The following is a 26,647-nucleotide window of genomic DNA, read 5'->3' on the forward strand; positions in this document are numbered from 1 at the left end:
TTATAGAAATGTAAATTGATCAGCACTGTAGGCTTAATTTCAGTTTCCCAGTAAACCATCTGGAATATCACAGGTCACTTTCTTGTTTTCCTCACAGTGTCACTACTTTCTTGTATTAGTCATATACATGACCTGACTGATTTTATTGGTGCTAGTTTTGTCTTGCAGACACCTCCAGCATCAGACAAATAACAGGTATTAAAGACAGACAACTCCTTATAATTTAATATTTTTCATTTCTGAGATATGTCTGCACTGCAGAATGAATGTTTCTTGCTCTGTTTCTTTACCTTATCAGCACTCTTGCAAAATTGCCATAGGATAGGCTGGCTGTTTCCAAAAATTGGGGGGGGGGGGGTGACAACTCCATTGGGTCTCTCTTCATTTTCAGCACAGAATGTGAACAGTTCACTACACTGCCATCACCTCATTTAACACAATTATCTGTGCAAACTTATAAAGATTATATAAGCAGCACACTACATGGAGAGCAAGGAGCAGGAAAGCAGCACAACAGAATGCTTGATCCATGTATACATTCTCATGACAACTAGATCCTTCCAAGGAATGGAGCATGGATACCTTAGGCAACAAGGTGCCTCAGGGGTTGAACTCTTTGCCTCACATGGTCTATGGATCAATTCCCATCACTACTTACAGTTTATGTAGAGTTTGCATTTTTTCCCATGTCTATGTGGTTCTTCTCTGGTGTCCTCCCAAAAGCATACTGATTGATGGGCTACTCTGTGTCCACATATATTGCATTTACATTTGCATTTGTGCCCAGGGTATGACTATAAAGGCTTCTTAATGACCAGTTCACTTGCTCAGTTAAGAGATGAATAAATTAAAAAATAAAATAAGAAATGGAGTTACTCTGTTCGGTACAGGATAAGAACTAAGGCCTTTGCAATCTCTATACTTGAATATCTTTCTTGTTTCTTAAGCATGAAGATGGGACCACTGGGAGTGAGGCATGATCATGTGGTAGCACCGTGTTAGAACAATGATGCTAGTCTGAACTGGATGTGGTAGAACCGTGTTAGAACAATGGTGTTAGTCTGATCTGGATGTGGTAGCACCATACTAGAACAATGGTGCTAATTTGATCTGGATGTGGTAGCATCGTATTAGAACAATGGTGCTAGTCTGATCTGGATGTGGTAGCACCGTGTTAGAACAATGGTGCTAGTGTGATCTGGATGTGGTAGCAACGTGTTAGAACAATGGTGCTAGTCTGATCTGGACGTGGTAGCACTGTGGTAGAACAATGGTGCTAGTCTGATCTGGATGTGGTAGCACCATGTTAGAACAATGGTGCTAGTCTGATCTGGATGTGGTAGTACTGTGGTAGAACAATGGTGCTAATTTGATCTGGATGTGGTAGCACCGTGTTAGTACAATGGTGCTAGTGTGATCTGGATGTGGTAGCAGTGTGTTAAAACAATGGTGCTATTCTGATCTGGATGTGGTAGCACTATGTTAGAACAATGGTGCTAGTCTGATCTGGATGTGGTAGCACCATGTTAGAACAATGGTGCTAGTCTGATCTGGATGTGGTAGCACTGTGGTAGAACAATGGTGCTAATTTGATCTGGATGTGGTAGCACCATGTTAGAACAATGGTGCTAGTCTGATCTGGATGTGGTAGCACCGTGTTAGAACAATGGTGCTAGTGTGGTCTGGATGTGGTAGCACCGTGTTAGAACAATGGTGCTAGTCTGATCTGGATGTGGTAGCACCGTGTTAAAACAATGGTGCTAGTCTGATCTGGATGTGGTAGCAGCGTGTTAGAACAATGGTGCTAGTCTGATCTGGTTGTGGTAGCAGCGTGTTAGAACAATGGTGCTAGTCTGATCTGGATGTGGTAGCAGCGTGTTAGAACAATGGTGCTAGTCTGATCTGGATTGTAGTCTGACTGCCATACTTGGTAATGGTAATTAAAGAACAAACAAAAAATGATAACAACATAGCATTTTCATTTAATTTTTAAACTACAGCCAGTGGTAAAAAAAATAATGTACTCAAGTTGACTGATGTTAGAATCAGTAGAGATTTGTAATTCCATAAAGAATAATTCATTTTAATATTCTAGAAATATTTATTAGTATATTTCATGACCTGCTGGATATAGAAGAATATAGAAACATAACTGCTGCTGCATTCACATGGCAAGACTACACACACTAAACCAGTTGCTAGAGAAGTGTCTTGCATAACTGGGACATCTGGTACAGAAACATGCAAAACAACAGATAAGAACCATGGAAAAAGTAAGGCAATTCCAAAATATGTAGTAATCCCATGGAAAAGGAAAGGGCATGAGTTTACAGGCTAAGAGACACCTTGCAGGCAAAGTTAAGAAAGAGAGAAACATGAAGAATGCATATATCTGGAACACACACACACACACACACACACACACACACACACACACACACACACACACACAGTAGACTTATACTGGTAACAAACACTGAACATTTTGTTTTACGCATTTTATCTGTGATTCCCAGATTACTGAGACTGACTGGCAGAATTATTTTATGTTCTTATTCACTAAGATGAGGTGTTGTTTATTACCAGTTAGGAGCCATTAAGCACAAGTGTCTAATTTCAGGGGTGACCCAAGAAGTTTTATTCTGCTTTTGTTTTTTTGGAATTAGAATGTACTGATGGACACTGAGGAATTCCAGTTATCCAGTCAAGGTCTATAGGATGAAGTTTGTTATCACTTCTTATCTGTTACCCTCTGCACTATACCTTTAGGACACAGACTGATACTGTTATAGAAATAAATATCTTTATGAATTTATAGTGTTATATGCATATGATGGTGGGAGAATAGACCTGTGATAATTGGGCATGACTATCACAGATGGTATGAGAGTTGGTGGCAATTGATGGGACACCCTGACCACATGTAAAGAAGGTGAATGAGGATGAAAATGGTGACTGTTACCTGCATTTAACATAAAAAAATGGTTTGGCAAGAAACAGAGACTTCAGGAACTATAAGACTTGAAAGTGACAGTACCTGAGCAAGAAAGGAGAACAGATTTAAAATAAAAAGATATGTAGAAATGTGACTTAAAAAGATGTTCCACAGTAGTCAGAAATGACATATTGGAAAATTTACTGAACTGGTGAAACTTCTTATTTTAAGGAGGTAGCTTAAAGGCTATACTATATAATATATAATATTTCCAGATTTGAAAACCATGTCATTTCAAAGCAATCATTTTTACATAACAAATGCATTCCTGAGCTTAGAACAAAAGACAGATGAATATTTTTTTTATTAATTTTTATATATGTCATTAGAGCAACACTGTTGTGAAACAACAGTATTAACACTTACAATGAAAAATTATATTTTAAAGCTCTGTTACTCTTCTACATTAGATGAATGTTTATATAATGCCTGTGACTTTATTTTTCAGACTTGTTTTGGCCTAAGTTCTATCCAAATGGTACAACGCATGCATAATATGCATGCTTCACACAAACTCCTAATTGCTTGCATTTTTAGAGAAAACAAATAGTTCAAAAGTGGATACATACTATATTAATTAGTTGCAGCATGAGGGACATTTGAAGTGCAAGAAAATATCTCTTTTCCACAGTCTGTCTGCAGTGACAGATATTCAAAAATCAAAAATAGCCCATCCATACACTGGTAACTGTATCGATTAAGATAATTCCCTGGTGATTAACGAAGTCCAAATCTGTGGCTGGTGATGTTGAAAAGTTTCTGATTTCAGATTATACTGTAAGGTATCTGAAGAGGTCAATCAGCTGTGTACATAGTTGTTAAGGGCAGTCAAAGACTTTCAATTAATATAATATTGCTGTGAAAATCATTGATATGGGATGATTATCTGAACGATTACATAGAGATACCAGCATACAACTCTTCAATTTGTTTTTTAAAGTGTTCTCTTAACTCAGGCCTCTTTGCTTTCAAAGTCGGTGTTAGCAGTCCATTTTGCACAGAAAACATTTCAGGAAAGATATAAATGTCTTTAACCTAAAAAAAAAGAGATAGAAACAAAGTGACTTAGTAGTTAGTCAGTATAAATTTAATGCAGACAAGGATGAATAATAATTTATATTATATAATATTTGTCATATTTCAAGATTTCTGTCCTGCATTTATTCATCAGGTCAAATCTCAAACTTACTCAAACTCATCCATAATCTGGTCTGACAAATAATTAATTGACTGAATACCTACTCTGAAAATTAGTTTTCTCTGTCTTTTCTCCTTGTATGATGTTTCCTTTAATGTATCCATTCCTCATGCTTCTTTTTTATAATCTCCCCGGCCACTGACCCATAGTCTCTTCCACCACTGACTCTCATAGAACTGGGAAGGGGATGCCATTACTGTAGCTGGGAAGGGTATTTCTTTTTTATGTAAGGGACTTTTAATTTGAAAGTGGAAGAACCATCCCTAAGTGTGGGTAGAGAATGCAGTTATGTATCTTCTTCACCCCATTTTTTAGACTAAGCAGTGTGTGTGTGTGTGTGTGTGTGTGTGTGTGTGTGTGTGTGTGTGTGTGTGTGTATATATGTTTCTGTAATCACAGAATGATCCTTTACCATTCACTACAGGTTGCCTAGTTATGGCAAAAAAAACTAAGGTCTACTACAAGTATGGGTTATAAATATGTGCATTCAGTCAAAAATACATCTTTAAAAGCCTTGTGAAAGCAGATAAATTATGTGTTATCAAGTTATACGTGGTATCTATTTATGTTATGGACTCATTTTTAGTCAGTTTTGAATCACTGGGCCTATTTAATCAAAAAGGTGATGATGAAGAGTTTTAGAAGTTATGGGAACATTATGAATGCCTATTTGATTAAATAGGTCCAGTGGTTCAAGGCTCACTTAAATGTGAATCATAAATCTGAAGCAGTAACCATTTGAAATGCTGGGACCCACTAGAGTGAGTCCTGAAATGTAGAAACTGAATGGTCAACAAAATGGACTTAACCAAGGTCAAGATGCCGTTTCTCAGAATATTCCCATTTCTCCGATATATGACTATCTTGTAGTTGGTATATATAAATTTGGGGAGTGTGGGAGGCTTGTTCCCACATGAAGGAGTCCAGAGTGAGCTTTTGCTCCCCCCGCAAAAAGAAGTTTAAAGGAGAAGAGCAGTTTTTGAGATTTGCTCCTCTCCTGTGTTTTCGGTCTTTTTTTCCGGCTTGTCTGTACACTGCATTTTGAGTGTTGACATTTCAATAGGGAGCCATCTGAAGCGCATTTATATACAAACCTAAATTATTAAGTTGCCTGTTTTATTCAAAATTTGTCAAGCCTTTCAGTCTTTTGATTATTTATCTTTGGTTCCTCTCCAGCTGATGATTTTTTAAGTCTTTCTTATAAGCAGAAATACACATACAAAATTAGAATTACTTTTTCTGCTCTGATTTTATTACCACTAGTACAGTAGCTATCAGTTTATTGTATTGCATAAATGTGCTATGTGCGTCTTACAGTTTAGCTTACTATTCAGTATAATGGCAGGCTTACTTCTTTGTTCTTGACACACCCTACAGAACTGCATTGTTCTAGATTACTAAGATATACGCTGTACAGATACAGTTCTAGAACCGACTCCTGATATGGTAGATTAGTCCAGGCTGTGGATTATATTTGTTAGTAAAATGTCCATTTTCTTCTTGCTATATTTTCTCCCTTGCAGTTACGCATCAGCTTATTACCATAAAATAAAAGTTTACTCAGAAATGTTGAATGCTTCACTCTATTGCTTCCTTCATGTGTTATATCCAAACATTACAGGAATTAGCCGTGTGCCAGCAACAACTCTCATTTGCTGTGTGACAATATTCTGCCTTAACTGGGTGTTGTAAGATTCAATGCTGGGTTAAAAAGCTGCTCAAGCTGAATGCCACAGAAAAGATGCCATCGCTAGTTATCATGTAAATGACAACATATATTGCAGAGCACATCAGGTAATATTCACGTAGCCAGAACACGAAGCTGCCAGTTATGTTTATTGTCATACTTCATTGTTTTGGCACACTGTATAAGACATTACAACTTCATAAGCAAATGAAATTTTGATTTCTCTGAGTTGTTCTTTTCCTATTAAATGAAACATGGGAAAGCAGGGGCTTGGTTTGTAAAGTATCTTTTCCTTTGTTAAAAATGTAGTCAGTGAATAAGACATTTTTTCAAATAAAAATAGGACAGGAGAAAGAAATGAAGTCTGATAAGAAGAATTAGCTTAACAACTACACCCATAAAATGCCAATATTTTATGAGCTTCTGAACAAAGTTAAATTGAACAAAATCTCTATGTAGTTAAGGTCCTTGGCGAAATGAGAACTCATTTTATATGATTGTATTGACTGTTTGGTGGTCATATTTTATATGATTGCATTGACTGTTTGGTGGTCATACATCCTATAATGAATGGGTAGAAATTAATTTGCTCTCATTCAGGTTTGCTCATTTCATAAAACAGTAATGCATTGTTTATCAGGAATATGTACTGAAAGTCTTATTGAATGGCTAATGGTGCTGGGACACTTTTGGATTTTGGTCTCATGTCTTACAGTGTCCCTCTAGCTGTGCCTTGGAAGTGCTTAATCATATCCCAGTTTCAAGTATTGCTTATGGTCAACCTCATATATTCACACACTACTTAGTGCAGTACTTCAGAGTCTACTGCATATATATATATATATATATATATATATATATATATATATATATATATATATATTCTCAACATCTCATTAGAACCGGTTTATTTATCCTATGCATTCTCCAACTACTATGATATTGTTTTTCCCAGAAATCTTTTCTAACAGACACATTCATGGAGTTATCATCCTTTCTACAAAATGTTCCTTCTGTCACCCCAGCTCCATGGCATAGAGGACTGAAACCTGGACTACAACCCAGATGACCCACGATCACTTAGTAGCTTAGATGCTGGAAGACCCAGGTGATGGTGGGGTTCAGTGAGTGATCAATGCTGAGTCATCCTGGGGAGAGATACAGTCTGGCTCACTGCAATGTCAACATCCACTGGAGAGAGGGTATATGGCATGCAGCACTGAGGCTGAGGCTTATTTGGCATTGCCAGGCTGTGTTCACATGGCAGTATTCATGGGGCAGAGATGGGAACATGCATAACCATGAGGAAAAGAGTAGCAAGCCTTCATGCTAGCCACATGGGGAGTAGGTCTAAAACATGAAAAGGTTCTTGGTGGTTGCCTGAATGATGGTGTCATCGCAACCAGCTCTAATCCTGGTAATGAGAAATGAATGATTAAGTGACAATGGCTAGATGGTTGGCAGCCATGAGGTGGGGACATAAAAATAATAAAATATGTTCATTTTGTCGTATTTGCTTGGCCATTCACCTCCTGATTTAGATAGCATTTTCTTTTCTTGTACAGTTTTCTCTAAGATATGTTTTCTGCAGTAATTGTCCTAAGAAATATAATACCGTTATCAGTTATTTTGCTTTGACCATCTTCCACTGAATTTAATTAAAGTTTTTTTGAGTCTTTTCCTGTACTGACTCTGGTACAGTCCACATACCACATTTAATGTTGCTTTCTTGATCAGCTTATTTATTTTTGTATTTATGTATGTATGCATGTTTTGGTTCATAGGTTCATAGGTTCATAGGTTCATACTAGGCTATCTGCCCGAGGGCATTTACAAGCCTAGCCCATAGTTTTGTGGCTTACGCCACCCCTTTAGTATGGGGAACTATACCCATTATTTTGCTGTGCCTCTGTCGAGCAGTGACACTGAGGTAATCCCTGGGGTATATCTGCGATCTCCCATCCATTGGTCAAGATTTCTCTTGAACAAGGCCAGCGAGGTGCTCTGCCTCACATATACCGGGATTTTATTCCACAGCATAGGGAGTCTTTGGGTGATGAATCTATCCCTCCAGCACGTCCTATTAATAGCCGTGTCGAGGTTTAAGTCTCTCGCCCTTGTGGCTCTGATGGATCTAGATTTTTTGAGGTGAAGCATATTCATCAAATCTGGGTTTGACATGGCCTTGTATGTTAGGCAAAGGTCACCTCTGATGGTGACTGGTTTAGCCCTGCTGGACAAAGCTTATTTTTAAAGGGGACCTGGGGGGTGGTACACAAAAAGGAACAATAATAAAGTGCAAAACATTACATTAACTCAAATGTATGACAGAGAAGTGTCCATGAATGCACAGATAAATATAAAATCACAGTTACATGTACAGCAGAGATTATCGTAATGGCTATTGTAACTGCACAGTAAAATAAGGCAATTCAGATACAGCTCTGAGCAAGGCCACGGTTTAAATAGTAATAGACGTAGTAAAAGAACAAAATAGGATAGTGATCTTGTGAAAATTAAGGTAAACAGTGTGATATGGAGAAGAGAAAGGGAAAGTGGGGGTAGAAGCTGATACAGGGGCCTATCTATAGAAAATAGACTGAGATAAGTGAAATAAATTACTTAAACTACTTAATAAATAGGTAATTCTTCATATGCAGCAGGATATGAACTGAAAGGTAAAGTGATATAAATAGTTAAAATACTTAATAATTAGGTAACACCACATTTGGGGCAGAATAATCTAATGCAGTACTGAGGTCTGAAGGTGCTTGCTGTTTCTCCAGACGTGGTCTTCAAAAATGTAATTGTGCCTTGCATTTGGTCTAAACAATGACTTCATCATGTCCTTCTCTTTCCTTGGTATAGTCCATTGTGGTGTACCCCATTACTGAATTTGCCCTTCCTATTGCCCTTTCATATTTTGGATAACTTTTAGATCAACAGATAAAATAACCCCAGTTCTTACTCAAAACATTTTGTATCAAGAAGTTTTCACCCATTTTTTACCACCTCTCCTTCAAATTTCTTTGATTAAGTATATGTTTTTTTTTTTTTACTTACACTGAAAGAAAATGCCAAATACTCAGTCAGATGTATAATAAAGTACCTCTCTCAAACCTCACCGGGTACACTCAGTTTATTTCAGAGAGTGTCTCGAGCCATTGGACATGATGTTTCCTTCAGATATTTTTCAGTATATTATATCTGGCAGTTAGCAGAAGAGGATTAATGCTCTGTATTGTTAATGAGCTCTTTCTTGTTGTCAAGGGTACAGGGTTTTATTCCATCTCCTTTGTTTGCCTTCTGTGTGGTTCTGAGCTAGTCACATGACCAGACAGTGCTCCTGGGTCATTCTCGAAAAGAGACATGCATGTCCAGTTGGCTTACTCAGTTACCAGTCCCTTATTCCTAAGCCTGGTTCTCTTGCTGTGCTCTGAACATATTACTGCTGTAGGATGCAATTCTTGTTTCCCAGTTTTGTCTCAGTAGTCAAGATAGCCAGGGTGGGCTGATTTCAGCTGATAAAGGACCTCACTCCCTATAGATCAGCACGTGTGCACATGTACAGCTTTGCAAGCATCCAGGCAGTGCAAATGTAAGGTCCAGATAGAAGAATCTTCCTCAACTGGCATTTTTTCACAATGCTAAATAGACAGAGAGAAGAGGAACCTGTGCAAAAAGTATAAGTAAGCAAGTATTGCACTGCAATATAATGGCTTCAGGGGTTCTGCCACACAGCTTTTACTTTGTGAGGGAAAAGTCAGGAAAAAGTGGACAGAGGAAACACTGACACACAGATCATGCAGTTGGGATGTGGTTATACAGCAGTATGTTTTGCATTATTTGCTTAATGGTACCAAACCCCATAAATGACAACAAGATCTATCTGCTGCTCTTCCAAACATTCTTCACTAATTGAACTTCTAATTAGCCTGATATTGGTTCATGGACTCACAGGTTAATACTAGGCTATTGATCTAGAGGAACATTAGTAGCCCATCCACAATATCCCAAACTGTAGGTATACATAAACATGACTGTTTTATATCTAGTTTTGATATAATATTAATTATTAATTAAAAATAAAATAATATTATATATATATATATATATATATATATATATATATTTTTTTTTTTTTATCTTGATCTCAGCTGGAGGTTCTGTTCATTATTGGTGGTGGAGATCTTGCACCACACTCAGACTGTAATCCATGTTCTCCCTTCTAGAGGATATTGCCCACCACAGCTGGTGCTTAAAGTGGTTGGTCTACATAATGCTTCCCAATAGGCACCATCCAGAGTCCATGTTGATGTCCACAACTCCTTTCAATTTTATGGGAAGTCTGTCTGAATTTCTCTGAAGGTAGATTGGGAAGGTTGGGGTTGGCATACTCAACATGTTTCTGGAAGGTAGAATTAACCCTACACACACATGGAGAAAGCATGCAAATTCTACATACACAGTAACCATCAGTAAGGACCAAATCCTATAGGTTGTATCTTTGTGGAAAAAAACTTAGACATTATGCCAATTGAGTGACTAAGTGGCCCCTCCTTTCCTGAAAGGACTAATGTGAGGGTATACAAAAACCTTACAGCATAGCATGGAAGAAAGAGATCCTAGAGGGCATGCAGCTTAATAATATAGCTCCCAAACTGTTTTCCAGCTTGTGCTATTCAGCTATATTACACATAACATGTGGCAAAACTGCATAGGTGCTTCTGCTCACCATACAAGTCTCGACCTGAAGCAGCTCTCCTAAGGTGCATACCTCCATTTCTCATCAGCGTTTGGATACTTGATGAGTTGGTCTTGATCTCCTCTCCTGTTGTAGTTAACTCCATGTCCTAGTGTTCAAGCCACACTGCACACTGAGTGTACAGCACATAAGCTAGTTCTGTTCCTGAACATGATTTACTACTTGTTTGGGTTAGCTACTACTGTGTAGTTGCACTTATTTAGCACTGCTGATATCCCCATGTAGTCCACGCAGAACAGGGCAACTGCCAACTAAAACAGTCTGATGAAGTCTTGACATAAAACGGCCTATAGACACAAGTGCCATATTGGTGCTTTATTTGTTATTAAAGCTTTAGTATGTGCAGCGCAGTGTTTTTTACTCTGTATATTCCTTTGTGAAAACTGTACTCTACTTCTCACTCATTTAACTACTATTCCTATTTTGAATGCTAAAATCAAATCTCAGTAAAATATATTGCAAGAAAATAGTGAAAAGAATGCTCCTCTTTTGTTATTCTTTTTTAATGCTTTAGTTTAAAAAAATAAAAATGTCCAGTAATATAAATTATGAATTTATAATGTTTTATATACAGTATGTGTGTATATTTATATATATATATATATATATATATATATATATATATATATATATATATATATATATATACATATATGTGTATATACACACACACACACACACACACACACACACACACACACACACTCACACACACACATATATATATATATATATATATATATATATATATATATATATATATATATATATATATATATATATGGGTCTATGTCATTTCGCTGAAAATTCCTGACATAGGGTCCAAATCGCCAAAAATCCATTTCACCGAAAATAGTACTGACAGTGTCTATGCCCTTGTCCGCCACTGTAGTGTGATCTCGGAGTGCGATCCACAGCTACATACAAATGTGAGGCTTAAATACAGGCAAAATCCAACAGTTTTAAGACAAACTACTAATGGGAAGCTCCAAACTGAGCCTTTCTCCAGCCACCCCCAACTCAGATGGAACCTGAGCTACACACTTCTGCTAAAAGACTGCAGGTAGGCCCTCTTAATGTAAGATGGTTTGTTTAGAGCACAATGATACCAAACAGTCTAGATTTAGCAAGTCTGAATCTAGCCTTTGATATATAAGGCAGTAGTACAGAATTTTGAAGTGCCAAAAAAAATGCAGGCATAATTAACCAAAATGAAGCAGCAATTCAAATAAATACAGTTAAAGTGCAATACAAGCTTTAGATATACTTATTTTTCAGTTGTTTGTAGTAGATGCCTTGGATTTCAGTTAAGATGCACTCCAGATCTCTGGCTAAAGTCACCAAACACTGAGCAGCTCTGGTTAACTGAGCGCAAACTCTCACAAACACGAGGCTTAAATGCAGGCAAAATTCAAAAGTTTTAAGACAAACTACCAATGGGAAAGCCACAAACTGAGCTTTTCTTCAGCAGTCCCCACCTCAGATGGAACCTGAGCTACACACTTTTGCCACAAGGGAGCAGGGAGGCTCTCTTAATTTAATTTGGCTGGTTTAGAGCAGAGTGATACCAAACAATATAGATTCAGAAAGTCTGAATCTAGCCTATGCTACTATGCTATATAAAAGAGTAGTGCAGAATTTCGAAATGCAGAAAAAAATGCAGACATAATAAAAAAAAAATTAAGCAGCAATTCAAATAAATACCGTTAACAAAGTGCAATACAGGCTTTAAATATACTTATTTTTCAGTTGTTTGTAGTGGATGCCTTGGATTTCAGTTCGGATGCACTCCGGATCTCTGGCTATAGTCACCAAACTCTGAGCAGCTCTGATTAACTTTTTCATCCTTTTAGTTTTATACACAGGTCAGGCATTTTTTTATCAACCAGAGGAGAAGTTATAGATAGAAATTAATAAAGAGTTGAAGGATTTTTATCTGGGAGGGGAAGTAACCAAGAGTCAAGTGGAATACCAGCAGTAGTCTCTCAGTGGGTATTTTAGTCTAGTTTTTAATGAATTAAGTTATCTGATGAAGTCTTGATTTTATACAAGATGAAATTGCTTATCATATTATGCAGGATTGTACTTTAATATCTGTAATTTTGTAAAATAAAAGGAATCTGTGATTGCCTGATGACAGCGTGTGCTGATAATTTTCTCTCTGCTTGGTGGTTTTCTTGATTTGTCTTTCCCGTTGGACATACTAAGAATGAAGCCAACACAGAAATGGAGAAAGGACAGTCTGCCAATAGGGATGATTTCAATTAGGGGCACAGAGAATAGGTGAGCGGGATCTGGACTTTACTGGAGGAAGTTGATAAAGGAGCTAAGGTACTGGGAACACATAACTAGAAAGGGAAAGGCGATAGAATGGAAGGAGGCCATTTGGACTGGAGACTAGAGACTGCGTTCTCTGTCAGGAGGCCATTTGGACTGGAGACTAGAGACTGCGTTCTCTGTCAGGGATTGATATCAGAGTACAGGCAAACAGAAAGGAACAAGGAACCCTAAGTGAAAGCCTTCTCTATCAGGGATTGATATCAGAGTACAGGCAAACAGAAAGGAACAAGGAACCCTAAGTGAAAGCCTTCTCTATCAGGGATTGATATCAGAGTACAGGCAAACAGAAAGGGACAAGGAACCCTAAGTGAAAGCCTTCTCTATCAGGGATTGACATCAGAGTACAGGCAAACAGAAAGGGACAAGGAACCCTAAGTGAAAGCCTTCTCTATCAGGGATTGATATCAGAGTACAGGCAAACAGAAAGGGACAAGGAACCCTAAGTGAAAGCCTTCTCTGTCAGGGATTGATATCAGAGTACAGGCAAACAGAAAGGGACAAGGAACCCTAAGTGAAAGCCTTCTCTGTCAGGGATTGACATCAGAGTACAGGCAAACAGAAAGGGACAAGGAACCCTAAGTGAAAGCCTTCTCTGTCAGGGATTGATATCAGAGTACAGGCAAACAGAAAGGGACAAGGAACCCTAAGTGAAAGCCTTCTCTATCAGGGATTGATATCAGAGTACAGGCAAACAGAAAAGAACAAGGAACCCTAAGTGAAAGCCTTCTCTATCAGGGATTGATATCAGAGTACAGGCAAACAGAAAGGGACAAGGAACCCTAAGTGAAAGCCTTCTCTATCAGGGATTGATATCAGAGTACAGGCAAACAGAAAGGGACAAGGAACCCTAAGTGAAAGCCTTCTCTATCAGGGATTGATATCAGAGTACAGGCAAACAGAAAGGGACAAGGAACCCTAAGTGAAAGCCTTCTCTATCAGGGATTGACATCAGAGTACAGGCAAACAGAAAGGGACAAGGAACCCTAAGTAAAAGACCTGCGCTGCTTGAGTTTTTATTTATTTATTTTTATTTTAACATTTCTTAACAGGGAAAGTCCGACTTGGAACAAAGCCGATTTTCAGCGGAGGCCCGGGGAGAAATATCTAGAGCAGAAGATGCTGTTAAAAAAGGGATAATTCGTAGAACAAATAAAATATTGCACGATAACTATAAGAATCAATCAGAGGAGGTCAGAAGAGATTGGAAAGACTGATTAGATGAGCAATTCACATAGAAAGAATGGGAAGGTATATGTGTGGTTCACAAATATGCAACAAGTCTAGAAGGATTAGGATTTTTGCTTGGAAATGTTTGCATTGATACTTTTATACCCCAAGCAGATGCCAAAGAATTTTTTTGTCAGAAAAATGGCAAATGTTGGGGTGTAATGGGGAAGAAAGAGATTACTGGCAGCATATGTTTTGGGAGTATAATGAACTGGCAGACTTTAAAAATTCCCTACAGAGTACTTTTTCAGAAATATTGGCTGAGGAAAGTGGGTGTGACTAAGGAATTTTTTTTTTTTTTGAGCTGGGATATAGGATTTGAAATGTCTAGACAGAGTATGGCCTTGTTAAGTTAAATTCTGGTGACTGCCAAAAAAGCAATTACTAGAAAATGGAAATCAAAGACTAAATCAACCCTACCCGAAGTAATGACTACTGTAACAGAGATAAAAGAAAAGGAAGTGGGATCTTTAGAAAAGGTAGGAGCAAATTACATAGAAAAAAAAATGGAAATTCTGGGAACGGAACAATACATGTAGAAAATGTTTTGAAGGAGGATTGAGGTTTAAGAGAAGGCAAGCATTTAATGTATTTAGTGTTAGATTGATTATATTGCATAGAAGAGTATATGTGATATATAATGTTTGAAATTGTGAACTTGTTAATATAGTTTGTTTACTTTTAGAAAAGCTCAGTTTGTGGCTTTCCCATTGGTAGTTTGTCTTAAAACATTTGAATTTTTCCTGCATTTAAGCCTCGTGTTTGTCTGTGTCACAGTTGATAATTCAGTAAAGATGTTTTTTAAAAAAGACAGTAACACCTAACACTGCATATACAGCCACACCTAGTGAAGTCTCAACTACCAAGCCCATAACAAAAGTCAGTACATTACCCAGGATTCTAGTCATAGGAGACTCCATTGTACAATATACTGATACCCCACTCACCAGCTGAACAAGGACAAAAATGACAGTCAGTTGTCTATCAGGGGCCAAGATCCACCAAGTTACGCATGTACTTGTGTTATTGTACCACAGGTACCAGTATGATTCAGTCATAGTCCATGTAGGTGTAAATAAGCCCACTTAAGAAAGTCTCAGACTATGTGACAAGAGTTGGTATGTGCTTAGCACTGAGCAGCATACTAAACTCACCAAGGATGATGCCACAATATGAACAGTTCTGAAACTTAGAGTTAGAGCAGCTAAATTATGAATTTAAATATTTTGGTAGCCTATAAAGTGTAGATTTCAATAGATAATCTTTTAACTTTTTAGGTATTTTAATTTTTCTTGGTTTGAATTTATAAAGATACGATTTTATGAAATATTTATGCAAGAATACCATAGGAATTCATAATTGTTTAAGTTTTAACGTATTATTTTTGGTGGTACTTGAGATAAAAAATTTCTTTTAATTGTCTATGAAAATTTAGTTAATAACTGAGAGAAGATGATGTGTTTAATACTATTTTTAATTTATGTCATTTATAGGTTCAGGATGTACTGTATTTGTATTTTGGTATATACAGAGTTCATAGTTCCATACTAGGCTAACTGCCCTTGCGAGCCACTTTAAGCCTAGCTAATTATCCCTTGTGAGACTCAAACCCTGTGCCTTGTGTTTGTAAGGCAAACACCTTAACCATTAGGCCACCCTCATAACCCTTCAGCAGCTTTTATATAGTGAAATACACTACAGCAAAATAATGGCTACTGGGCCCTTAAAAGTCTGATACCTGGGCTTTCAGGTGTATGACGTAAGCTGTTATCCTACACATTTTTAATGCCAGGATGCCTGCAGTATGTCAATAGTCATTTGGGAGAATCCATGTGAGTCTAGAATACATTTGTGTGGAATACTGTGGCTGAATAAGAGACTATCTGAGGTAAGATGAATTTGCTCTGACTCAGGAGTTCAGGGAGAGTTCTGCAATTGCCAGTAGAAGACCTGGTAATGGAAATCCTGGAGGTTGTCTGACTAGACAGATTCTGGTAAAGAGACTTAGCTGTTTTGTTGGAGGAAGCCCTGTTGATAAGTGACACTGTGATATAAAGACTGTAGTTTACATAACCGTGAACATTCCCTTGATTTTGTTACTTTGTCTTTTATATTCATACAAAAGATTTTTGGTATTGAAAAGACTTTAGGTTTGCAATGGGCTCATCAAGAGATGAAAATTTAAAAAAGACAGCACTGAAAGAGATACACCTGTGCTACATGGCACCACAGCAAGGACTGAACTATGTATTTTACTACCAGCATCCTGTTTTAGTCAACATTTATGTGTTGGTTCAGTTTTAGTAAAATCAGCCGGTTTTGATGTTATACCAATAAAACTGTGCTGTTTTGTGGGAAACTAGGCATGCTCACTGTTTGGAAAGTTCACAATATATACTCTGGTTGATTGCTAAATGGTTAAACAAGACATATATTATTTTTTCCTCCTGTATAAACATAACATTTATAAGTTCACATTACTATAAACTTTTGTTTTTCCTAACAAATTCCTGTAATTTATAGTTTGTGTCTTTTTTTACTTACATGATTAGCCTAATGCATTGATTATATGTGTTACTGGGTAACTTTCAACCATCAGTGCACCTGTGTTACATACATCTAAGGGAGCAGAAGCACCTCCAAGAAAATATCCCGTATCCATAAACCTACACTGCGTGAACTTGTATCAGATATGCTGTAAAAGGAGTTTTCAACTAAACCATATGATGTGATTAGAGAAAAAAAAGTATTCTTGAAATGGCATAAATTTTACCTTCCTTAATCTAAACATTGATGTTATCACTCCAAAGTTCACATCTTTGTTTACATAACTCTGTAATATCACAAATGCTCCTGCTATCCTGAGCGACTTAACTTCTCTGTTTATACCTTTAGACTGTCCTCACTTATACCTCTATTCTTGTTCTAATGTACCTTCCTTCCTGATTTGTTTGATAACCCTTTCTGCTTCTTGCCTTTATTCCTTACAGCCTGTCATATTTTCATCAGGCTAACTGTCAACCATTAAACAGTTGCAGGCATGCAGTTTATACTGACCTCTCCAGTCATGCTTTACCGTGTTCTTTTGAAAATAAGCTTTCTTTCTTTATTGTCTCTACCTTTACAGAAATTGATGATGGGACAACTGAATTATGTCTGATCATTTTAATAATAGATCTCTTTATTTTACAGTTCATTCTAATATTTTACTCCAGTCATTCCCTTTTTTTATCATTATCCAAGACCTTTGTCTGTACTGCTGCTTTTTGTAAAATGTCTCCTGCCACAAAGAAATAACATAATTCTTCCACTTTTCCACTGAGAGATGACTAATCATCCTACAAATCAGATCTAACCAGATACCCATACCTGCCCAGCAGCTCCAGGAAGCACTGCAGCCCAATATTCAAACAGCGGATACATTATGGTGCTTTACTGTGTCCTTAACACACATCTCCACCTACACAGTACATTTTTAGTATTACCTCAGTAACTTCTTTACCTTTAAGCCTTAGTTACTCCATTAATATTCACAAAGGATTGTATATAACCTCAAAATGTCAAAAAGTGCATTGTCATCCCCTTTGGTAAAAACTCTGTACCCATGAACTACCACATAAACAGCAGTCTACTTAACGCCGAATGTGTGATAAGAGACCTTGGGACCCAGGTGGACAGCAGTCTCGCCTTTGATAATCACATCGCCACAGTAGTCAGGAAATCCTTCTGTATGGCACACCTCATCACAAGAGGGTTCTCATCCAGGAAAAAAGAGGTCATTGTTCCCCTCTACTCGGCACTCATTAGACCCATTATATAGTACAACGTCCCTTTTGGAATGTACCTCACAAGATATCTGCAGCAGCTGGAGAGGCCACAGAAGTACCTCACAAAGAGTATTACTGGCCTCAAACAGATGTCCTACACCGACCGTCTCAAAAACTCCAGCTTTACTCTGTAGCATATCTCCTACTCCGAGGAGATCTCTGCCTATCATATAAAGCTATGTTAAACCCAGAGCTGTTGGGCAAGCTACACTTAAAGAAATCTCAATCCCTCTGAGCTACACGCTCTAGGGACCTAAACCTTGTCACCACAATAAACAGGACATGCTGGAGGGATAGATTCCTGTCCCAGAGACTTCCCCTACTCTGGAACAAGCTACCCATCTATGTCAAGCAAAGTTCCTCATTAGCACTCTTCAAGAAAAATCTTGATGAGTGGATGGGAAATAGGAAATTCACCACGGGGATCACTTCTGTGGCTCTGCTCGACAGGGGCATAGGAAATAAACTTTCTTGGGTGGCGTACGCCAGGGAACCTTGTTGGCTAGGCTTAGTTAGGCCCTTGGGCCGATAGCCTAGTACCTACCTATGAACCTATGAACCTTGCTATGGAAGTACCTTTTTGTGTATCTGATTGCTAACTCCACTGTAAACTGACAATAAGTGGAATGTAGTTGTTATTTATAAGTAACACAACTTTTCATTTTGCTGTCTGCTATATAGGTTGTTTTTAGAGAGTATCTGAGATTTCCCAGTAGTATTAGACTCTTATCTGACATGAGTGATGTTTTAGCTTTCAACAGTATTAACTGCTGTTTTTACTTGGTTAATAAATTTTCTTCCACTAGATGTTTACTGCTAAGACTGCAGAAACTAAAAACAGACTGCCAACAGCCAGGGCTGGCCTTAGGTGAAATGGAGTTCTAGGCAAAATATTTCATGGCCCCTTCTGTCCACTGTCCTCCTCCCATACACTTACAGTACTCCCCTCTTGATTTCCCCATCCCTATTCTGGCCTCTCCACACCATCCAAACTATTTCTTTCTTGATTTCTTCACAGCTTTTTTTCTCCATTATTTCAAAACACCATAACTGGGCAAGGCTGTACTGTAATGGCTGTGAAGGAAATAAGTGAGTTAAACTGGGGGTCCACAGTCAATTATGGCCACAGAAACCATGGTATTCTAGCTTTTTACTAATGTTTTAATCCATTTTCCTGTAACATTTCCATACACACATACACACGAACACACACATGAACACACAAACACACACACACACACACACACACACACACACACACACACACACACACACACACACACACACACACACACACACACACACACACACACTCTGGCCAAAACGGCACTACAATAACAGTAGAGGAAATAATTGAATTAAGCCAGGGGGTCCCTAGAAGCCATTGGTTCTAGATGCTCTGAGGTGCACTTTGGAGCTGTTTCCCAACCTTTTGATGGTCTGAGCACAAATCTTGACTAAGGAAAAAAATTCAGTGTTTTTTTTTTCTTTCAACAAAGGAGTACTCTGCAAGGCTTACTTCTCAGAATTGACAAAACAGTAGTCCCAATAATTAAGATAAGTGTTTGCTTAGTGCTTTCCTCTCTATGCCCCTACTAGAAAAACATGAGAAAGAGAAAGAGAAAGAGAAAGAAACAGAGAGAAAGAAAGTCACATTCTGTGTATCTTTCTGGTATTAGATTGGGAAGAAAGTCTTCTTCTTTCGGCTGCTCCCGTCAGGGGTCGCCACAGCAGATCAACTGTTTCCATGTCTTCCTGTCCTCTGCATCTTGCTCTGTCACACCAACCACCTGCATGTCCTGTCTCACCACATCCATAAACCTTATCTTAGGCCTTCCTCTTTTCCTGTTACCTGGCAGCTTCATCCTTAGCATCTTTTTCCCAATATACTCAGCATCCCTCCTCAGCACATGTCCAAACCAACGTAATCTTGTCTTTCTGGCTTTGTCTCCAAACCTTCCAACCTGGGCTGACCCTCTAATATACTTATTCCTAATCCTGTCCACCCTCATCACACCCAGTGCAAATCTTAACATATTTAACTGCCACATCGAGCTCTGACTCCTGCCTTTTTATCAATGCCACTGTCTCCAACCCATATAGCATAGCTAGTCTCACTACCCTCTTGTAGACCTTTCCTTTCTCTCTTAGTGGTACTCATCTGTCACAAATCACTCCTGAAACTCTTCTCTATGCATTCCATCCTGCCTGTACTCTCTTCTTCACCTCTCTTCCACACTCACCATTACTCTGAACTGTTGATCCCAAGAATTTAAACTCATCCACCTTCACCACCTCTACTCCCTGCATCCTCACCATTCCTCTATCCTCCCTCTCATTCACACACATATATTCTGTCTTAGTCCTGCTGACCTTCATTCCTCTTCTCTCTAGAGCATATCTCCACCTCTCCAGGGTCCCCTCCACCTGTTTCCTACTCTCATTACAGATCACAATATCATGTGCAAACATCATAGTCCACGGGGACTCCTGTCTGATCTTGTCTGTCAACCTGTCCATCACCATTGCAAATAAGAAAGGGCTCAGAGCTGATCCTTGCTGTAATCCCACCTCCAACTTAAACGCATCTATCACTCCCACTGCAGACCTCACCACTGTCACACTACCGTCATACATATCCTGTACCACTCTTAATACTTCTCTGACACTCCCGACTTCCTCATACAATACCACAACTCCTCTCTAGGCACCCTGTCATATGCTTTCTCTACGTCCACAAAGACACAATGGAACTCCTTCTGACCTTCTCTGTACTTCTCCATCAACACTCTCAGAGCAAACATCGCACCTGTAGTGCTCTTTCCTGGCATGAAACCATAATGCTGATCACTAATCTGATGAGGTGATCCTCCCTTCTTAACCTAGCTTCCACTACTCTTTCCCATAACTTCATGCTATGACTGATCAATTTAATCCCTCTGTAGTTACTACAGCTCTGCACATCACCCTTATTCTTAAAAATTGGTACCAAAACACTTTTTCTCCATTCCTCAGGCATCCTCTCACTTTCCAAGATTTCATTAAACAATCTAGTCAAAAACTCCACTGTCATTTCACCTAAACACCTCCATGCTTCCACAGGTATGTCATCTGGAACAACAGCCTTTCCAATCTTCATCCTCTTCATAGCTATCCTTGCTTCCTCCTTGCTAATCCACTGCACTTCATGATTCACTATCCACACATCATCCAACCTTCTCTCCCTCTCGTTCTCTTCATTCATCAGCCCCTCAAAATACTCTTTCCATCTGCTCAACACACTCTCCTCGCTAGTGAGTATGTTTCCCTCATTATCCTTTATTACCTTTACCTACTGCACATCTTTACAAGCTTGGTCCCTTTGTCTAGACAATTGGTACAGGTCCTTTTCTCCCTCCTTAGTGTCCAACCTTTCATACAACTCTTCATACGCCTAATCCTTAGCCTTCACCACCTCTCTCTTTGCCATGCACCTCATCTCCTTATACTCATGTCTACATTCTTCATCTCTCTGACAATCCCACTTCTTTGCCAACCTCTTTCTCTGTATACTCTCCTGTACTTCCTCATTCCACCACCAGGTCTCCTTGTCCTCCTTCCTCTTTCCAGATGTCACACCAAGCTCCTTTCTAGCTGTCGCCCTTACTAGCTCTGCTGTAGTTACCCAGCTATTCGATAACTCTTCACTGCCACCCAGTGCCTGTCTTAATTCTTCACTGAACTCCACCTCACAATTACCCTTTTTCAATTTCCACCATTTGTTCCTTGGTGCTGCCCTCATACTCCTCCTCCTCTTCTTGATCACCAATGTCATACTACAAACCCCCATCCTATGCTGCCTAATTACACCTTCCCCTGCCACCACTTTACATTCTCCAATCTCCTTCATACTGGCCCTTCTACAAAAGATATAATCCACCAGTGTGCATCTTCCTCCACTTTTATATGTCACCCTATGCTCCTCCCTCTTGTTAAAATACGTATTCACCACAGCCATATCCATCCTTTTTGCAAAATCCACTACCATCTGACCTTCTGCATTTATTTGCTTAACACCATACCTACCCATCACTTCCTTATCGGCTCTGTTTCCTTCACCAACATGCCCATTGAAATCTCCTCCAATCACCACTCTCTCACCCTTGGGTACAGTCATCACCACTTCATCCAACTCACTCTAAAAATTTTCTTTCTCATTCATCGGACACCCAACTTGTGGAGCATATGCACTAACAACACTCATCATTACATCAATTTCCAGCTTTATAAACATCACTCTGACCCTGTTTTCACCTCCAAAACACTCTTAGCATACTGTTCCTTCAGGGTAACTCCTACATCATTTCTCCTCCCATCCACGCCATGATAAAACAATTTGAACCTGCCTCCGATACACCTAGCCTTGCTCCCCTTCCATCTGGTCTCTTGCACACACAATATACCAACCTTCCTTCTGTCCATCATATCAGCTAGCTCTCTCCCTATACCAGTCATACTGTCAACATTCAAAGTTCCGACCCTCACTATAACAGTCCCAGCCTTTACCTGCCTTTGAGCATGCATTCCCCCTCTTCTCCTCCCTTGGCCAACAGAAACCCAATTTCCGCCAGCACCTTGTTGGCCAACAGTACTGGTGGCAGTTGTTGTTAACCCGGACCTTGACTGATCCTTGTAACATAGGGACAACATCCCCAAATGCAATATAAGAAATATCTGTAGTAAAAAGTGGCGACTGTTAATGTTTCTGGCGTAAGTCCCAGTTAAGATTTACAAAAGCTGACACCATACGAAGTTCCGTACCATACACCAAACCACAAAAACAGTAGAGAGTAACACCCATTAATGTTCCTTATAAGAATCCACAGTTAAAGCGAACAGAAGTTAACCCCATATGAAGTTCTGTTCACCATAGACATTGCATATTTGTCAGGCAAGATTCTCTTGCTTGAAATGTCCCCTTTTGGATTCAGTGGATTCACGATCTCCCAAAGATGCATTACTATCCAGCAGAACACCAGCGAGCAGAAATAACCATCCATAAACCCAAACGAGTCGAGACACTCTCCAAATGGTTGTCAAACATGAAAAATCATCCCCAAACGAAGGAAAAACTGCAGCTGTATTGAAAAAACTCCAACAAATAAAAAAATAATAAATAAAAAGGGTATACCAATAATGCCTTAGAGCACGGAAACACCCAATACTGAAATGGATTCCTCAGATGCCACCAGCAAAGTGAAGAAAATCTGTGAAAGTCAGGAGAAGCCACGCATGGACAGCAGGTGCAAAGGCCAAAAATAAAACAGTAAAAAACACAAACGTCCAGCACCAAAGAGGAATACAATCTTTTTTATTATGAAGCAGACCAGTTTCTGTCCTGAAGACCTTTATCAATACAAATAACAGAAAAATGCAATGATAACACACTTTTTAAAGAAATATCCCTTAATTGTTCCACCAATCACAACAAAAAAGTTTTCATTTAATGAAATGTAATAAACACACCCACAATAAAATATGTATACCATACAGCCACATAAAGAATATAATGAGTGGTGCCTCACTGTCAGCCTGGGTACTACTACTCACCTCTACCTTTGCAGTCACTCTGTCCAAGGGACCATCAGTACCCCCAAGCAGCTGTGGCTCACCTTCAATCTCACTGCAGGGTAGCTCCCTCCCTGAAGTAACCACCTCACCAGTCCTAGCTGCAAGTATGCAGTCTGTCTGGGTCTCCCCCAGGCTATCAGACCCACATGCTTATCTCCTAGCCTCACTGCGTGTAACTGCATAAGCACATGGTACTGCCTCATCCAAATCCTTCCTTATCAGGACATCTGCAGGATGGTAGTTTGGTACCCTTGTTGTCTCAAGACAGCCTACTATTGTCATTTTGTCTTTCACACTTACTGCTCCCTCACCTTTTGTTCCCACCTTTCCTCTGTGGACACCTGTATGCCACATGGCCCCACTGGTTGCATTCAAAACATTTAACCCTAGCTCCTGGAGGCGTACCTGGACTAGTGGCTTCCCCTGCTACTGGCAGATTCTATTGTGGCAGTCTGTGCTGCCCACCATGGGTTCCTTTAGACCCATGAGCAGTACTGGGGGTCCCCTTCCTGTGCAGGGCTGCCCTGCTTGCCAGGTATAGGTCTCCCTTCTTCCTCAACTCATCTGAAGTAGCACATTGTCTATCAGCTATCCAGATCCTCATGTCCTCAGGCAAAGTGCTAAGGGCTTGTTCCCTCACCAAAAGGTCTGCCAGCCCTTCAAAAGTGGTGACCTGATATCCACTCACCCACCTATGGAAATAAGTGCTCAGTTCAGCAACATATTCACCCACACTTTCATCTGCCTTGCATCTATGTTCATGAAACTTTTTCCTATATGTTTCAGATGTTAGCTTAAACAGTTCTAAAAGACTATTTTTTACAGCAGTATAATCAAAACATGCAATGTCAGACATTTTGGACAGAACAGTTAAAGCTTTACCATGGAGTAAGGGGGTCAGCTTCCTACTGTTTACATAACCTCTCAAACATATGCATGAAACTATCAAAATTATCCCCCTCTTTAAACTGCGGAAGAAATTTACTGACCTTTTGTGATTCTGAGGTCCAGTTACTCCCTTCCCCATTACTTCCATGACTCTAGCACAGAATCAGCATTTTCTTCTCATGCTGCCTCTGCCTCTCTTGTTCCTCAGCTTGCAGATGTAACAGTTTCTCATTCTCCTCAGCCTGCAAACATCACAGTCTCTCATTTGCTTCTAATTCCACATGCCTGGCCTCCAACTAAAGTCTCTTTAACTCCAGCTGGATTTTTAAGTCCACTGCAGAAAGGTTGAGCTGTCTATTCTCTGGGGGAATTATATCTCCACTACCAGTGTGATTGCCCTCCTGGTTGTTGTTTTCTGATGCACCTGTAACCAAGGCTGCAATCAGGCCTGCCTTAGTCAGGTTTCCATGCACCAGTCCCCTAGCCTGGCACATCTCTGCCAGCTGGCTCCTTGTCAGCTTTCCATACTCCTCTGCTGACATGCTGCTTGCTCACCCTGACTAACTAAGCTAACAAAAGAAATAAAACAATTGTGATCTGAACTCTGAGTATTCACTGCATGGCTGTTTTAGAGTACAAACACACCCTCAAAGCTTACTGTACACAAGCTACAGGATTCACTGTACTCACACCACTAGAAGCCAGTTAGTATTAGCCACCTAATTAATATTTGATGTGGATATCCCACCGCTGCCAAACACAAATGTGAGGATATCCCAACCACTGCCACCACAAATGTGACACCGGTGCCCTGGCTCAACAATCAAGGAGCCTCAGTCCTCACCACTAACACCAGAGAGGGCATCTCATATATGAGGAAAGGATAACAAATACACACAGTAAAGTGCAATTTCCCTTAAGAGCACACAGAGATCACAGTCAGTCCAGGGCTGGTCACTCCCTTGCTCTCCAGGTCCCCAATAAGACTCCCCACTGGCACCGCTATAGGGTCCAGATCTCAGCCTAGCTGGGTAAGCTAAAATCTCCAGCACCCTCTCTGTTCAACCAGTGCTTTGTGCCCCTGCCCAAGTAGCTGACACATATACTTTGAGATAGGTTTATACAACCACACAGACACTCCTGTGGAAGGCTGGCACAGGTTCTCCAGCTGTGCCCCTTTTACCCAACTATACAGTAGTAATCCTGCCACCACCCAGCTAATATTTATCAGCTACTCAAAGGCCCTTAAAAGGGTGTCCAGTTATTATTGTGCAATATTATTATCCAATTGGTAAATGTGACTAATCAGTCAAATCTTATTTGGCGTGACTTGGACAGTAAACTCTATAAATATGCAATGTACTGTAGAGCTTAAATGATCTCTACTCAAACCAGCCACAGTTAAAAGGTTTTAAAATATTTAATAATAAATAATTAAAACCACAAGACAATACTTTCTACTACACAGTCAGTGCTAGTCAAGAGTTCAGAGATCACACAGAAATACTTAAAATAATTCAGTAGTACAGTTCTGACATCACAGAAAAACAGTCTAATCTTTCTAGTTTCTAGCTATCTCTAAAAGAAAACACAGGTCTAAGATAACTTACATGTGAGCAAGAGGCAGTGCTATGAGTTGGATGATCAAGGCAAAAATGCTTAATAATCTCTGGTTCTCTCTGTTTAAATTGAAATTGCAGTTCTTGATAAACATTACATCATTCTTTTACTCTTTCCTGGTCCCAGGCTACACATTACCTGCATTTACATTCCTAACATCTCCCTTTTGTTATCTTGCAGCTGGTCAGGAAACAGAGCAATAAAAATGCATTTGCATGTTTAAGTCTAGCAATATAACTCTTGGTTAAAACAATAGAAATAATTTCTTCATCCAGACTTTTCGGCACCACTGTCTACTTCAAAGGGTAACCACATGCTTTACATTGGTCAGTAGAGTGCACTGTTTTCACATTTATTTCCAGTTCCACAGGTAAAACTATTTATTTACATTTAAGACAACAAGCCTGTAGTTTACATTCATATCTACAAATGATAGAGTTATCTGCAAAATTCTATCTGGCTAGGCTGGCAGCCTTCATGCTTCTCTTCC

At 39.3% G+C, this 26,647-nt stretch overlaps 1 protein-coding gene across 5 annotated transcripts in view; it reads right to left on the bottom strand.

Moving 5' to 3' along the window:
- Nucleotides 1–3,280: 3,280 nt before the first annotated feature.
- ACSL6 (acyl-CoA synthetase long chain family member 6) overlaps nt 3,281–26,647 on the bottom strand; it is a 1,926,773-nt gene continuing 1,903,406 nt past the window's right edge. For all 5 annotated transcript variants that reach the window (XM_044069184.1, XM_044069185.1, XM_044069183.1 and 2 more), the window contains one exon: nt 3,281–4,030. In XM_044069184.1, the coding sequence (XP_043925119.1) occupies nt 3,890–4,030 (141 nt within the window). In that variant the 3' untranslated portion in view covers nt 3,281–3,889. The remainder of the gene's footprint in view (nt 4,031–26,647) is intronic.

This window comes from Protopterus annectens, chromosome 4.part0, assembly GCF_019279795.1.
Source record: "Protopterus annectens isolate FY-2018-M chromosome 4.part0, PAN1.0, whole genome shotgun sequence".
Classification (NCBI taxonomy): domain Eukaryota; kingdom Metazoa; phylum Chordata; order Ceratodontiformes; family Protopteridae; genus Protopterus; species Protopterus annectens.